This window comes from Heloderma suspectum, chromosome 9 (assembly GCF_057233095.1).
Source record: "Heloderma suspectum isolate Gila_16-S chromosome 9, 16-S_ref, whole genome shotgun sequence".
Taxonomy (NCBI): domain Eukaryota; kingdom Metazoa; phylum Chordata; class Lepidosauria; order Squamata; family Helodermatidae; genus Heloderma; species Heloderma suspectum.
Genome location: NC_139466.1, coordinates 42123467 through 42139356, shown reverse-complemented (window position 1 = coordinate 42139356; position 15890 = coordinate 42123467). Strand labels below are relative to the sequence as shown.

Genomic DNA, 15890 nt, shown 5'->3' with positions numbered 1-15890 from the left:
TAGACAGAAGAATGGAAAAATAAAAGAAAAAGAGAGTGGGAGAGGACAGGGATGGGGGGGGCCTGTTAGAATGGTAAGGTGTCTGCAATTTATTTCATCACAAAGACCAGGATATGAACAGCAATTTAGGGAGCTCCAATGTTATTTTGATTTTTTCCCCTTTTGACAGCAGACACTACCACTTAGTCCTTATCACAAATTGTTTTGAAAACACCTTTAAGTCACAAAAATAGCCTGTCATGGAATGAGAGAGAGCTGTTGGAGAAGCAGAAATCGAAAGCACCCCCAGTGCTGGAGTTTGTGGAACTAGTTTGCGGAACTAGTTTGCAGTTCTTTGGATCTTGGCCTATGTTCCATTCAATACAATAATTTCTGTTTGCACAGTTTCAGCACCATCATCCCATAGATGTTGAGCAAAAGTTCACAGTGTTTTGTACGAAAGAAGCGTCAAGCGCACAATGACCCACATCATTGTCCCCTAAGAACAAACACACCACCTTGAGTCAGAAAACAAATGATTAACTCTGTATCACAGATTCTTTAAGAGGACCACAGAGTTAATAAAGATAGCTAGTCACAGTGAACTTGAGTTTCATTTGTTGTCCTATGTTACTTAAAGACCATCCTAGTGAGGTTTGACACCATGCAGAAAGATAACATTGTTCGATACACTGACACTCCTTATTTAACAAACCATTCTGGAAGGCTTGCCTTTTAAAAAATACATTTCCCAAATACCTACAATGCACTTTAAAAAAAAAAAAAAGTTTGCACAAAACAAACCTGTACTAACACACACATACGAGTCTTACAAAGTTAAGTTTTGAAGCTCAGTATTAGCAAAACATCCGATCTGCCTTTTTAAAATTATTTCAGCTTCTTGCTGGGGCCAAGCTGGATTGAAGTCTCTAAAACTCAGCTACAACTTCGTCCGGAGAAAGAAAAAACATCCTATTGAACAGGTAGGGCTGGAGGGTCTCATTCCCATGAATATGAATGTGCCCTTCAGGAAGGGGCAGAGGAACTGACAGCTTTAAAAGCAACCACTGCATAAAATTAATCAGTCAATTAGAGAAGGGGTGGGAAGAAGGCAGATCTACTTTAAATCACCCAGACATCAGCAAGGACTTCTCCCAATTGTGTAACAGTGGCAACACCAAAATTACTCCCCCCCACCCCCCACCCCATTACCCTGCTGAAATGAAGCAGGTGGTGGTGGTGAGGCGCAGCCAGAAAGGGATTTTTGTGAGGAAAGGCTGGGAGCTCAGCTCAGTTGTGGGACTCAAAACGAATTCCTGGGAATTCAATAATTCTTTAAGGGCTGGGGAATGCCGGGAATTGCAGCACTTCTTCCTGCCTGAACAAGCTTGGATCGCGCCCTACTTCTGCTTGTCTTATGCACGAGGCTCTGGTTGGCGGATCTCGGGGTTCCCGTCCGAACCGACGCAGAGAAGCCCGCCCGCCCGCCCGGCCCAGGATTAGGGCACCATCCATGGAGGAAGCGCGCCGCGAAGGCAGGGAGGGCAGGCCCCTGCCCCAAGGGGCTTACAGTCTAGAACGGGGGCTGGAGGAGAAGGGGTGGAAACAGGGGCGAACGGGGCGGGGGATCCCCCCCTACTGAGCCCCACGCAGGCAGGGCGCGACTGGGAGCCGGGAGACCCGGGTTCTGGTCCCCACTCGGCCACGGAAGCTCGCTGGGCGACTCTGGGCCAGCCGCGGACTCTCAGCCGACCCACCTCACGGGGTGGTTGTTGCGAGGATGACAGGGCGAGGAGGGCGATGACGCCGCCGCCCTGGGTTCCTCGCAAAGGAAAGAAGCGGGACGTAACCGCGACAGATACGTAAGTAAGAAGCGGGCCGGGCGCTCGCACAGAGCGCCTCCCCGCACCCCTCGCAGCCCCGTCGGCCGCCCACGGCGGGCTCGAGCCCGGCAGCGCCGGCCTTCCGAGGGGGCGGGGAAGCGGGCGAAACATTTACCTCAGGGCGCCGGAGCCAGCGCGTCCGCTTCCCCGGGGCGCCGCGCTGCGGGCGGGCTGCTCCGGCCGACCTTCTCGCGCGGGAGGCGCCGCCAGGGAGAGCGCGCCCCGCCCGCGCCCGGCGACGGCTGCTGCGCCCCGCGCGCGGGGAGAGAGAGCGCGCGCGCGCGCCCGGGGGGGGGGTCACGTGAGGGGCGGCGCAGCGGGACGGCGCCGGCAGGGCGAGTCGCGCGACGCGGCCTGCGCAGCCGCGTGACGGCGCCGCCTCGCCGGGGCGCTGTGGCGGCGGGCGGGACCGCGGCGGGGAGCGGCCGGAAGTCGCCGGCCGCTGGGGGCTCCCCTGGGGGGGGCGGCCGCGCCGGCTTCAGCCGCGAGCCCCGTTTCGGGCCAGGCTTGGTGCCGCGAGGCTCGCGGTTGGAATCCCGGGCCGCGGCGCGTTAAAGGCGGCCGCCCCGCGCGCGGACCCCTCCTGCGACTCCGGGATCCCGCAGCCTCCGGAGGGCGCCTGGTTGGCTGATGCCTCTCTTGCGTCTCTGTCCCGCCTTGTTCTCGTTTATTCGCTCAGTCGCCTCCGGCTCTTCGTGGCTGCATGGCCCGGCCCGCGCCAGAGCGTCCTGTCGGCCCTCGCCACCCCAGCTCGAGCCCGGCGCCTCAGAATATCATCCATCCACCGTGCCCTCGGCCGGCCCCTCTCCCTTTGGCCTTCCACTTCCCCCAGCATCAGCATCTTCTCCAGGGTGTCCTGTCTTCTCATCATGTGGCCGAAGTACTCCAGTTTTGCCTTTAAGATCCTTCCCTCCAGTGAGCAGTCTGGCTTTATTTCCTGGAGTGTGGACTGGTTTGATCTTCTCGCAGTCCGAGGCACTCTCAGAATTTTCCTCCAGCACCACAGTTCAAAAGCATCTATCTTCCTTCGCTCAGCCTTCCTTATGGTCCAGCTCTCGCAGCCATAGGTTACTACAGGGAATACCATTGCTTGAACTCTGCGGACCTTTGTTGTCAGCGTGATGTCTCTGCTCTCAGCTATCTTATCAAGATTGGTCATTGCCCTTCTCCCTGTATTTGCCAGTTATCAATCAAGCTGGTTGCCATAATCTTGGTTTTTTTGAGGTTTAACTGCAACCCAGGTTTGTCATTGCTCTCCTCCCAGGAAGTAAACGTCTTCCAGTTTCCATGGCACTCCTGTTGTGCAGACTGAAAAAATACTGCATTTTTTTCCTTTCGGGGATAACATGGGATGTTGTTCTTGTTTATTTGGTCAGTCGCTTCCGACTTCGTGACTTCATGGACCAGCCCGCACCAGAGCTTCCTGTCGGCCCTCGCCACCCCCAGCTCCCCCAAGGTCGAGCCCGTCACCTCCAGAATATCATCCATTTTATCCCACTCCTCGGCCGAAAACGGCTCCCAGAGCGGCTTACCACCAATGAGCCGAGAACACGGCCCCCGCCCGCAGGCTCGCAGTCTAAAAAAGACACGGCACGCAAGGAAAAGGCGATGGGGAGGGAAGAGGGAGAACAAAGAACTGGGTGGGCTATCGGCAGGGCTGGTGGGATGGGCCCGGCCCCCCCATCTCCCCAAGGGGGGCAGCCCAGCTGGAGCGGGCCCTGACGTTCCCTTGCCTGCTCCTGTCGCCCTCGCTCCTCCGCCTTCCCCACAGGGCCATGGATGTCAGTCAGCTCTGTGGGTCAGACTCCAGCTGGAGCAGGCCCTGATGTTCCCTTGATGTTTCTCCTGGTCAGGGAAGGCCACGCTCCGACACGAGGAGAAAGCGACCGTCAACCGAGTCAGACCCTTGGTCCACCCAGCTTGGTATTTTGTGCATCAGAAAGGCAGACAGGAGCGCTCCGGATGTTTTGAACGTCACGTCCCAGCACTCCGGACCATTGGCCACACTGGCGGCAGCTTCTGGGATCTGAAGTCCAAACCGTCTGGAGATCGACCTCCTGCCCACCCCTGCTCTAGACCAACTGGCAGCGGTTCTCGATGATTTCAGGAAGGAGTCCTGCCTAGCCTTACCTGGATATGCTGGGGACTGAATTCGGGTTTGGTGTTTTTAATACACAAAGCATGCGCTCTATCAGCAAGCCATCGCCCTTCCCCACTTCCAGATGGGGGAGTTGTTCATGGCCAGTAGGGTTACACTGCCACCCCCCTCAGACGTCCCTGTTCTCCCTGAGTTAGAATCATAGAATAGTAGGGTTGGAAGGGGCCTACAAGGCCATTGAGTCCAACCCCCTGCTCAGTGCAGGAATCCAAGTCAGAGCATCCCCGACAGATGGCTGTCCAGCCTCGTCTTGAGTGCCTCCAGTATGGGAGAGCCCACCACCTCCCTAGGTCATGGGTTTCATTGTCGTATTGCTCTAACAGGAAGTTTTTCCTGATGATCAGCCGGAATCTGGCTTCCTGTAAACTTAAGTCCATTCTTCCGTGTCCTGCACTCTGAGCTACAACCATCCCCTTAGTTGAGCTACAACCATCCCCTTAGGACCAGGGAAGGGGAAATGAATTGTCCCAGCAATAATATATTCTTCCTTGTTGTAATGCAAAATATTTCCGGATGACTTGAATAGGCAATTAAGACCTATTATCTTAAAGAAAGACCTGCTCCTGGGATGAAAAGGGCTAGAACTGGTTTATTGATAAGGATCAACACAACAGCCTGGATTTTGCGGGTGTGGCTATGAAGACTGACAAGATGAGCGCCTGCACCTCCAAACAGACCACTACCCCACTGTTCATGGCACTCCTCTGGGTCCTAGTGGTTGGCACGAAAGTCCAGGTTCTAGGGACTTCTCTTCCAAGCAAGGGGGCAGCAGGGGGACACAGAATAAGCTTGATGGGAAAGTTACTACCACATTGGAGTAGTGAATCTGTTGCTCAGAGTAGGCAGAAACTCCAGAGTTACAAAAGAGGGAGAAGTTCCCCCTTTGAAATGCTGCCTCTGACAGCACACAAGATCTGCAAGGAGGCAGGTGAGGGGAGGTGTCAATGCCCAGTTTGCTCCTAACAAGGAATGATGCAAAAGAAGCAGCACGTGCCACAACGGGGAAAACAGCTTACAACAAGCAGCCTGGTCAACAGAGGGAACTGATCTGAACTGAATCCAGTTAAGAGTTATTACATTCTACCTGAACAGTTTACCTGCATAGAATTGCTATGATATCAGTTTGAACTATGTTGTCAACATAAAAGGCAGTCTAATCATAACAAGTGTGCATATAGGTCATAATACTACAATGGCTGTTCTGTAACCGCTGGACAAAAGAGGTAAACTGCCCAAGCAACAGTGCTTTGAAAGAGAGACACACCTAGTACGACTACTGGTACTGGCAATTAGTGCATCTTAAGAACATAAGAAGAGCTATGCTGGGTCAGACCATCTAATCCAGCATTCTGTTCATGCAGTAGCCAACAAGCTGCCCACAGGAAACCCACAAGCAGGACATGAGTGCAACAGCACCCTCCCGTCCATATTCCCCAGCAACTGGTGTGCATAGGCACGCTGGCACTGGAGATAGCATATCACCATCAGGACTAGTAGCCATTGATAGCCTTCTCCATGAATTTGTCCACTCCCCTTTTAAAGCCATCGAAATTGGTGGCCACCACTACATCTTGTGGTAGTGAATTCCATAGTTTGACTCTGCGCTGTGTGAAGAAGGACTTCCTTTTATCTGCCCTGAATCTCCCACCAATTAGTTTCATGGGATGACCCCAGGTTCTAGCATTATGAGAGAGGGAGAAAAATGTCTACCTATCCACTTTCTCCACACCATGCATAATTTTGTACACCTCTGTCGTGTCTCCCCTTATGTTTTTCTAAGCTAAACAATCCAAGCTGTTGTAACCTTTCCTCATAGGGGAGTTTCTCCAGCCCCTTGATCATCTTAGTTACCCTTTTCTGCACTTTTTCTAATGTTACAATATCCTTTTTTAGGTGTGGTAACCAGAACTGCACACAATATTCTCAGAGTGGTTGCACCATAGATTTGTATAAGGGGAGTATGATATTGGCAGTTTTGTTTTCAATGCCTTTACTAATTATGCCTAACATGGAACTTGCCATTTTCACAGCACTGGGTCGATATTTTCATCGAGCTGTCCGCAACCTCAACGTGTCCTTCTTGGGCCATCACCGTTAGCTCAGATCCCATCAGGTTACACATGAAATTGGGTTTTTTTGCCCCAACATGCATCATTTTGCACTTTCTGTTTTAACTACCCTAAACAATTTGGTGTCATCAGCAAACATGGTCATTTGACTGCTCACTCCTAATTCCAGTGAATTCCCCGCTGTTTACATCCTTCCATTGGGAGAATTTAACATTTATTCCTACTCTCTGCTTTGTTCTTTAACTCATTTCTGATCCACAAGAGGACGTCTCCTCTTATTCCTGTGGTGTCATCAGTACGCGGGTGACACGCAGCTCTACCTCTCATTCAAATCTTCACCAAAGCTGGCCGTAGAATCCCTGTCCAAATGTCTGGAGACAGTGAGTGGCTGGATGGGGAGAAATAAGCTGAAGCTGAACCCTGACAAGACCGAGGTACTTTTGGTGGGAGACAAGAGGCTGGGGGATGTTGACCTGGTGTTGAATGGGGTACGGCTACCCTTGAAAGACCAGGTCCGCAGCCGGGGGTCATTTTGGACTCTCAGCTGTCCATGGAGGCTCAGGTGTCAGCTGTGAGACGGACAGCGCTGTACCAACTCCATCTGATACGGCGGCTGCGCCCCTTCCTTCCCGACCATCTGCTCCCATCGGTAGTACATGCCCTGGTCTCCTCTCGTTTAGACTACTGTAACGCGCTCTACGTGGGGTTACCCTTGAAGATGGTTCGGAAGCTGCAGCTGGTACAGAACGCGGCGGCTCGCCTGATTAAAGGCAGCTGCCGGCGAGATCACATCACTCCAGTGCTGAAGGAGTTGCACTGGTTACCAGCTGTTTTCCAGGCCAAATTCAAGGTGTTGGTTTTGACCTTTAAAACCCTATATGGTTCTGGCCCAGCCTATCTTAAGGAGTGCCTCCAGCAACACCAGACAGGCCGCTTAATAATATCAGCCTCAGATGGCCTTCTCTCTGTCCCATCAGCCAGGACAGCTAGACTGGTGGGGACAAGGGAGAAGGCCTTTTCTGTGGTGGCCCCACTCTGTCGAACTCCCTCCCTAGGGAACTCCGCCATGCCCCTTCTTTAATGAGCTTCTGCCGTGCATTAAAAACGTGGTTGTTCAGGCAGACATTTGGGGGGGGGGGTTAGGGTATTTTAGAAAATGGTTTTATTGTAGAATTTTATTGTTTTAAACTATTTTATTATATGCTTGTACATCGCCCAGAGTGGCTGGGTGACCAGCCAGATGGGCAATTAATTAATTAATTAATTAATTAATTAAAAATAAATTCCATCACTGCTAAGTTTGCTCAGGAGAGTTTTGTGAGGAACTTTGTCAAAAGCCTTTTGGAAGCCCAAATAATGTCTACTAGATTACCTGTCCACATGTTTATTGACACTCTCAAAGAACTCTAAAAGGTTAGTGAGACATGACTTACCTTTGTGGAAGCCGTGCAGATTCTTTTTCAGCAGGGCTTGTCCTTCTACGTATATGCTTACTAATTTTATCTTTAATAATGCTTTCAACCAATTTACCTGAAACAGACGTTAAGCTAACTAGCCTGTAATTTCCCAGATCCCCCCTGGATCCTTTTTTAAAAATGGGCAGCATATTCGCCATTCTCCAGTCCTCTGGTATAGAGGCTGATCTTAGGGACGTGTTACATATTTGTTAGATCAGCAATTTCATATTTGGGTTCTTTAAGAACTCTAGGGTGGATACCATCTGGGCCTGGTGATTTATTAACTTGTCAGTAAAGTATTATCACCCAATGGCCCAACTGCCTCCCTAGCTGCTTTCCTTTTTCTAATAAATTTTGTTGGCCTTGATGTTGTTAGCAATGTGCTCTTCAAAATGCTTTTTTGCATCTCTTATTGCCTGCTTGCATTGCCTTTGTGCAAGCTGGTGCTCCCTTTTGTTTTCCTCATTTGGGCAAAACTTCTAAAGAAGCCTTATTTTCTCTAACAGCTTTCTTGACATTGCTCATTAACGATGCCAGTGACCTCTTGGACTTGGTGCTACCTTTCCTAACCAGTGGTATACTTTTAGCTGAGCTATTATTGTGGTTTCGGGACACCTCCAAGCATTTTGAAGGGATTAAACCCTCTTGACTCCCCCTTTCATCTTCCTTTTTACCAGTTCATTCATTTTAGAGAAATTTGCTCTTTTGAAGTCAAAGCTCACAGTTGTTGGACTTTCTTGGCAATTTCCACTGAAATATATATTTAGTCTGATAGCACTGCAGTCACTGTTTCCAACTGGTTAAACAACATTCACATCTCATACTAGGTCCTGGGCGACACCACCTGGGCGATTAAATCCAGGGTCGCCTCCCCTCTGGTCAGTTCCATGACCAACTATTCTAGCACAGTTGTTTAGGGCATCAAGAAATTTAACCTCTTTGTCTTGACTGAAACATGCATTTATCCAGGCATTGTGGGGGCAATTGAAGTCACCCATTATTACAACACTTCCTTGTTTGGAGGCCTGATTTTGTTTTTCATCTGAAGATCACCCTGAGTGTTCTAGTTTGGGGGACGATAGCATGTTCCTAGTACTAAATTAGTTTTGGGCCTGGTATTGTCACCCACAGCACTTCTGTGGAAGAGTCTGCCCTTTTAGGTTATCTAGTCTGCTCAACTAGAATACAAATACAGATCTATATACAGATCCACCAGAAGAATGGCAATTGTCTTCCACTAAATTTTTAAAAGTTCTACTGTCTTCAGGACCGCCAATCTGGATTTGCCATCTGGCAAAAATTTTGACTCATTACATTTCATTATTTTTCTAACTGCAGTGTTGAAGTGAGAAGTACAGTTCCCCTTGAGTGTCAAAGGTTTAAGTGTACACGGATTAGATTTTAAAGTGTGACCCAGAATGGTTAAGAGTGAGTGAAATCAATCAAATACATGAACACCACCACGTCGTACAGAAAATATTTCATACTCAGTTTTCATTCGCTCTTTAGATTTCAGAAGAATGTACAACACATTGTCAATTAAATTTAGTACTATATGCTACCAGATTACACTTTTATAGAAAGCTATAAGGAAGAAATGTAACTTAACACTCATTCATTTTAAATGTATTTATTACATCACAGAGAACAGTGCCATTCCAGGCACAGCACAGGTACATTCCAGTGAAAGCTCAGACCAGTACATGGTTGCTCCCAACATTTTAGAGGAGGGTGAAGATCTCTAGTCCTCTCTCCATTCTTTTGGGGTGATTCGGCCAACAGGCGACAAATTCCACTCAATCCCAGTTTGTGTTGCAACCTGCAAATAACATGGCAGGAAATCAGCAGTCAAATACAATAAAGCCATATTTTCCAATAGATACGACTACTAAATTCTTTGTGAGCTTATTACGCAGATTTTCAAATACAAAGTGGAAGACTGACTTAATTAGCAACATTCTTTTTTCCAGTCATTACTGGACAATATGTATGAACATAGTCAGCAAAACTACAAAAAGACCAAATGGCCATTGAGATTTCTTCAAGAGTACTGCACTTCAGTTATTCAACTTTTTCTTTTTAAACTACAACCAATGTTCTAACAGCTTATTTTATAGGTGTGTTTTTATACTGTAGGCAATTTCCTTTAGAGGATACAACATTTTTCTCTGGAGTTATGAACCCTTTTATTTTGTTCTATGTCCTCAACACCACTCAACTAGCTGCACAAACAAGAGGAATGAAATTTACTGCAATCAATTGTCATATTTGAACTAAAGACTTTATGTATGCAACTTCAGTATGTCAAAGCCAGAACGCATGGTCCATTTTGAAGTCTTATTATTTCTTAACTTCACTGATGGTCTGAATTTAAGGATTTAGATTTTTTAAATCAAGCTGCAAATTTAAATCTTTAGAAGTTCAGTTGGCAGGCACATGTGACAGGGCGCTCTTGGTTGCAGCATCCAAATTGTGGAACTTTCTTCCAGAGGTGGCTCATCTGGCACCTTCTTTATCTGCCTTTCAGGAGTTAGAGAAGACTGTCTGGTTTAGACATGCTTGTTATTGCTTAGCTTTCTCCCCCAGTTTGGTATTTGTTTATTATATTTTTAATCCGCCCAATAACAGACATTCCCCTGGCGGATTACAAAAGCTAAAAGAATAAAATATGAAACAAAATAAAGCAAACAGCACAGAAATAAACATAACAAAAACAGCCATAGTCTAAAAAGTATGGTATTGTTTTGATGAGGCTTCAGATTTTGTTTCTTGATGCTGTTCTTATGCTGCTCAAAGTGGTTCAAACTTTATTATTTGTAGTTTGAATGTATGATGTACTGCTTTGAAGGCCCTTCTTTGACAGAAAAGTAGCCTCTATATTTGAATAAAAATAAAATATACCTTATTTCTGAATGTTGCTCTTTAGAAGCAAATTTGTCCTGCAAATGCTTTAAGACCTAAGTGCCATACCAACAGTACAATACTTCAGTCTTGGTTGTGATGTTAAGCATCTCTGGTTACCTTTTATTTTTAAAGACAGAACAAGGAATTGTTACTTGCAACTGACAACAGGCAACTATGAAGCTGAAATACTTACATAGCTCCAAACGGCGACACAAAACACAGTTCCACCAAGTAGAATAATGTTGCCGTATCTGTCATGAAAATCAGGTCCATGTTTATGGCTAGTTTGTCTCTTCACAGTGTGTTGAATGCCACGGGCTAAAACACAAAACATATTCTTAGGTTAAAAACTTATTTTACCATCTGTTGTGATGTATATTAACATGATGCACATAAACTTATTAAGAGTTTTGTAACAATTGTGTAGCTTTCCAATGAAGACAAAATGTGAGTGACAGCACACAGTTTTTTCAAACCATGAGAATATAACTTTGGATATGTCAACCGTATGCTGCTGAGGCTGCAAGGAGAACGCAGAACACCTGGACTGCAAAGTTACACTAACTGTTTATGCTCAGATCCACTCATTTACAGACTCTCCACCTAGAGAGCATTGGAAAACTGGATGCAGCATACAATCCACTTGCATTCCCATGCACTCTGCCAACCCTGCCCCCATCTCTCGAACTGGAATGCAAAAAATCCCAATCCACACAGGTGGAAGAAAAGAAAGGGAACCTCTTCTCATGCCAAATGATCTTAAAGCACTGAGGACCTTGTTTCTCGGTTAGCACAACCTCCCATTCTCAAGGTGCTCATTGCACTGAGCTATATGGAAATTTGCTCCCCATTAGGATACGCCACACATAGAAATGTACCACTTGCTATGACTCTTTAAGATGAAGTCCTAAATCCTATTTATTGAGATATCAGAATATAGCTTAGATCAGGCAAATGAGTTTCCACGAAGAGCCTACGAAGACCTCCATCACATAAACACTTGCTTTCAAATGCCTGTACGCAACAAAATTATTGGCTTTGTATGTGCCAGTCTCCTGAAATTCAAAGAACCACCATTATGCATCTAACATCGTAACAGCCCAATGCTGTGCACGCTTACTCAGAAGTCCTGCTTTCCCATATAATTGTGCACAGGACTGCAGTCTGTCCTGTAACAGTGCTTGCCTCCAAGTAGGCAAAGAATGTATACAAGAACTAGCAATAAAACAAAGGAGCCGTTGAGAACAAACTTTTCGGAATGAAGATATAAGAAAGAAATTGACCTTGGTCCTTTTGTAAGAATTATGTTTTTCCAAGAAGAATTATTATTTTACAGTAGTAAAGAGAAAACGCCATAGCTCAGTGGCAGAGCACTTGCTCTGCATGAAGAGGGTCCCAGGCTCAATCTCCGCCACCTCCGGTTAAGGCTGGGAATTATTACCCCCATCTGGAACCCTGGAGAGGCACTGCCAGTCAGTGTAGATGACAGGTGGGTGGCCTGGTGCCTTCCAGATGTTTCGGACTACAACTTCTATCAGCATGAGCCAGCACGGCCAATGGTCAGCATTCTGGGAGTCGTAGTCCAAAACATATGGAGGGCACCAGGTTGTCCACTTCTGGTGTAGACAATACACGCGAGGCAGATCAGTGGTCTGACGCGGCGTACGTCAGCCGAGCAAGTTCTTGAGCGAGCCTCATGGTGTGCCCAAATCTGGGCCCATTTCTTTTTCCATACCCACAGACCCCAGTTTCTTTCCTGGGCAAGGCCCAGACGCTGGCATCCAGGTGTCAGAGCTGCCACAATTACCACCGCTGCACCCACAGAAAGGGGAAGGTCATAGAATCATAGAACAGCAGGGCTGGAAGGGGCCTACAAGGCCATCGAGTCCGACCCCCTGCTCAGTGCAGGGATCCAAGTCAGAGCATCCCTGACAGGTGGCTGCCCAGCCTCGTCTTGAACGCCTCCAGCGTGGGAGAGCCCACCGCCTCCCCGGGTCATTGGTTCCATTGTCGTCTTGCTCTAACAGGAAGTTTCTCCTGATGTTCAGCCGGAATCTGGCTTCCTGTCACTTGAGCCCATGATTCCGTGTCCTGCACTCTGGGATGATCGAGAAGAGATCCTGGCCTTCCTCTCTGGGACAGCCTTTCAAGTTCTTGAAGAGCACTGTCATATCTCCCCTCAGTCTTCTCTTCTCAAGACTAAACAGGCCCAGTTCTTTCAGTCTCTCTTCACAGGGCTTTGTTTCCAGTCCCCTCCAGCTTGTCTGCATCCTTCTTAAAGTGCGGTGCCCAGAACTGGGCACAGTACTCCAGATGAGGCCTAACCAGTGCTGAGTAGAGGGGAACTAGTGCTTCCCAGGATTTGGAAGCTGTGCTTCTATTAATGCAGCTCAAAAGAGCACTGGCCTTTTTTGCAGCCACATCACATTGTTGGCTCATCTTCAGGTCACCCTCCCCGCAATTAACGTTCCTGTCAGCTGCTGCTCTATGGATAACTTCACCTGCCCAACACTTTCTCCATGCCAATGGCTCCTCTGCTGCTGCAAAATTAAGTGAAACTGTCCAACCTGCTCTGCAAACATGCTTGTTTAACCCAGGAAGTGTGAGAGTGAGGGGAGTGTGCGAGCCATGCACAAGTCATTTCGGCTTTTACTCAACCTCCCAGGAACGCCCCATTGAAATCAGAAGTGGTTTGTACCCTCTGCTTGTCCCCAGCAATTCCTGGGTCAAAGCACCCAGGAACTGCTGAGTTACATGCAAACCGGGCCACAGCCCAAGGGATCTGAAGGGCACCAGGCTGGGGAAAGCTGAGAAACATGGGTGGCACCATATAAACCAGCAATGATATAGGTCATGTCTTCCTTCCACTTATATCCCACCATCCTGCGCATGGGCGCACTCAAGGCAACTGGCAACATTTTCAACAAAAAACTACATAATCAACTAAGGGCGCAATCCTATGCAGGTTTAGACAGAAAAAAGTCCTACAACTCCCAGCATTCCCCGGCCAGGGAATGCTGGGAGCTGTAGGGCTTTTTTCTGTCTAAACCTGCATAGGACCGCGCCCTAAAAAACACAAAAACCAAAGAGACAGCAACACAGCAGTAGCAGTAAAAACTTACATTATCGCTGCCCCCGCCTGCACGCAGAACAAGACCACGTTCTGCCAATTACAAACCAAAATGCGACCGAATTCTGGACCTGGACCGGGGGGGGGGGGAGGAGAGGAACACTCTGGCATGCCCTTCTCCAACCTGGTGCCCTCCAGATGCGCTGGACTAGAACTCCCACATGCCTGCGCTTGGGCCATGCTGCCTGGGGCTGATGGGAGCTGTGGTCCTGGAGCACACCAGGGCGCGGGGGCCGCCCCTGGCGTGTCAAGCGGGGCCCCTCGCGCGCGTCACGAGCTGAGCGGGCAGAGGCACACGCACGCGACTAGTCCCTATGGAGGAGCCGCAACGTGCCGGAGGCGCTGCCGAGGCCGCCCGGCCCCGCGCGGCTGGTGGCGGCGCCCGCGGCCCCGGCGCACTCACCCGTGAGGCCCAGCGCCCTCCTCGCCAAGGGAAGCATCGCGGCCCCGTCCGCTCGCCCCGCCGCTCGCCCGGGGTACCCTTGGCCGGCGGTGAAGAACAAGATGGCCGCCGGGCAGGGAGCGGGGAGCTGCGCGTGCGCGTGCCTGCGCAGAGCGTCCTGGGAAGTGTAGTTTGTCCGGAAGGCGGCGCGGCGACGGCGGCGAGCCCGGCCAAGCAGGGGGCGCGGCGGGCTCCTCGGCGGCCGGTGGGCTCTCGGCCCGGCTCCCCTTGCCGGGGCCGGAGGGGCCGCGCAGGCTGGGGGGGGCGGCGGGGGGGCCGCGGCCGCGGAGGTGAAGGGGCTCCCCGCGCCCCCCTCCTCGCCGCGCCAGGATGGCCGAGCGGTCCAGGGCGCCTTCCCGCCGCGCCGCGCGTCCCGGTCTCCGCATGGAGGCGTGGGTTCGAGCCCCGCTCCTGACACGCCGCCTTCTGCGCTCCTGATCCCGCTCGGGTTGTTCTTCGTACAGCAGAAACGGCCGGAAGGCGAGGAGCGCGCCGCGCACGCCGCGGCGGGAGGAGCGCGGCGGCGGCCCCCGGACGCGCGTGGGCGCCCGGGTGTGGCCTCCCGCACCGGCGCGTGTGGGCGCGAGTGCGAGGATAAACTCGCCAGGATCGTCGCGGCAGGAAAGTCGCCGCGGTAGGAGTCAGGAACGGCTTTTTAACGGGGGGGGGGGGGGCTCCAGCCCCGGCTTGCGCCGCCGCGCCGCTCCTTCCGCGCGTGTTGGCGGCGCGCAAGGAGAGGGCCCGCGCGCCCCGAGGGAGCCGCGCTCATCTGGACGGAAGTCGCACCGATGCACAGCGCTGCGCGCTCGCCCCGCGACAACAGGCGCGGTGGTTTCAGCGGGGCGCGCTCCTTGTCAGTTCCAGGAAGGTGGCGGAACACTTTCGGTCTGCCGTGGCCTTGATCTTTTTAGGGCGCGAATCTCTGCGTTTCAAGGCGGAAAAAAGCCCTGCGGCGCCCAAGAGGGCGCCCTTCTCCCTAAGCATGCGCAGGGCTGCGCTCCTCCTGCCCCGCTGTGGCGACGTGTTCTTGAGCTGCCCCCAAAGCTTAGAGAGCGGCGTCTCCAGCTTCCTTCGATGGTCTCTACTTCCCCGTTCCTTTGATGATTCCTGTAGAATGGAGCATGCAGGAACATATTTTCTTGGAATTTCTTTTTCCTTTTTTCAACATTAATATGAACTTGCTAAGTGGAGGTGTACATCTGAAACTTGTATCAAGAGCAGTGACAGTAGCTTCTTGCCTACAATTGCATATGCCACAATCCATCAGTTTCCAAGGGTGCCATGAGACAAGAAGTGGGGTAAAGTTATATTTTTAGCAGGCGAACTGCGGAAAAGGCCCTCTCACGTCTGGTCGCCCACCTAACTGCTCTCACAGGTGGGCAAAGGAGAAGGGTCTCTCTTGCTGATCCTACAGTGTGGCCAGGCTGATAATGGGTGAAAGCGGTCCTTCAGGTAATTCGGTCCCAAACCATTTCAGGCTTTAAAGGTCAAAACCAGCATTTAAATTGGGGTCAGGAACACAACAGTAACCAGCGCAGCTGGCACAGTCTAGGCATTATGTGATCTGATGGCCTTGCCCCCACTAACACTCAGGCGGCCGCATTCTGCACCGGCTGAAGATTCCAGACCACCTTCCAAGGCAGCCCCATATGCAGTGCTTTACATAGCCCAGCCTGGGCAGCACTAGTGCATAAAACACACTCTTGGACACCACAGGCACCTGGGCTTCCCCAGTTAATGTAGAGTCCAGGACGGCTCTCAGACGACACACTTGGTCTTTGAGGAGGAGTGCAACCCCATCTAAGTCCAGTTGTAAACCACCATCCAGAATAGTTGATTTCCCAACCACAGTACCTCCATCTTGTCTA

At 50.3% G+C, this 15890-nt stretch overlaps 3 protein-coding genes across 4 annotated transcripts in view; 1 reads left to right on the top strand and 2 right to left on the bottom strand.

Moving 5' to 3' along the window:
• ATP7A (ATPase copper transporting alpha) overlaps positions 1-2143 on the bottom strand; it is a 71011-nt gene extending 68868 nt beyond the window's left edge. Inside the window, exon 1 of one of the 2 annotated variants that reach the window (XM_084814222.1) lies at positions 1978-2143. The gene's annotated coding sequence lies outside the window, so the exon portion shown is untranslated. The remainder of the gene's footprint in view (positions 1-1977) is intronic. The other variant, XM_084814223.1, reaches the window with a different exon arrangement.
• Positions 1411-7379, top strand: LOC146338655 (uncharacterized). Its single transcript, XM_084814228.1, has 2 exons — positions 1411-1841; positions 2542-7379. Exons 1-2 carry the CDS (start codon positions 1780-1782, stop codon positions 2927-2929), a joined length of 450 nt encoding a protein of 149 aa, XP_084670354.1. The 5' UTR covers positions 1411-1779; the 3' UTR covers positions 2930-7379.
• A 1781-nt stretch (positions 7380-9160) lies between these two features.
• Positions 9161-14058, bottom strand: COX7B (cytochrome c oxidase subunit 7B). Its single transcript, XM_084814229.1, has 3 exons — positions 13984-14058; positions 10644-10768; positions 9161-9365 (listed from the first exon to the last, which is right to left on the bottom strand). The coding sequence occupies exons 1-3, from the start codon at positions 14018-14020 to the stop codon at positions 9288-9290; spliced, it is 240 nt and encodes a 79-aa protein (XP_084670355.1). The 5' UTR covers positions 14021-14058; the 3' UTR covers positions 9161-9287.
• Between the last annotated feature and the right edge of the window lie 1832 nt (positions 14059-15890).

Excerpts from the sequence above, each read along its gene's own strand:
- LOC146338655 (XM_084814228.1), top strand. The coding sequence starts at position 1,780 with ATGACGCCGCCGCCCTGGGTTCCTCGCAAAGGAAAGAAGCGGGACGTA. Across the intron at positions 1,842-2,541 it reads GACGTAACCGCGACAGATAC|TCGCCTCCGGCTCTTCGTGG; the intron begins GTAAGTAAGAAG and ends TTATTCGCTCAG.
- COX7B (XM_084814229.1), bottom strand. The coding sequence starts at position 14,020 with ATGCTTCCCTTGGCGAGGAGGGCGCTGGGCCTCACGG. Across the intron at positions 10,769-13,983 it reads GAGGGCGCTGGGCCTCACGG|CCCGTGGCATTCAACACACT; the intron begins GTGAGTGCGCCG and ends TTTGTGTTTTAG. Across the intron at positions 9,366-10,643 it reads GTGTCGCCGTTTGGAGCTAT|GTTGCAACACAAACTGGGAT; the intron begins GTAAGTATTTCA and ends TGTTATTTGCAG.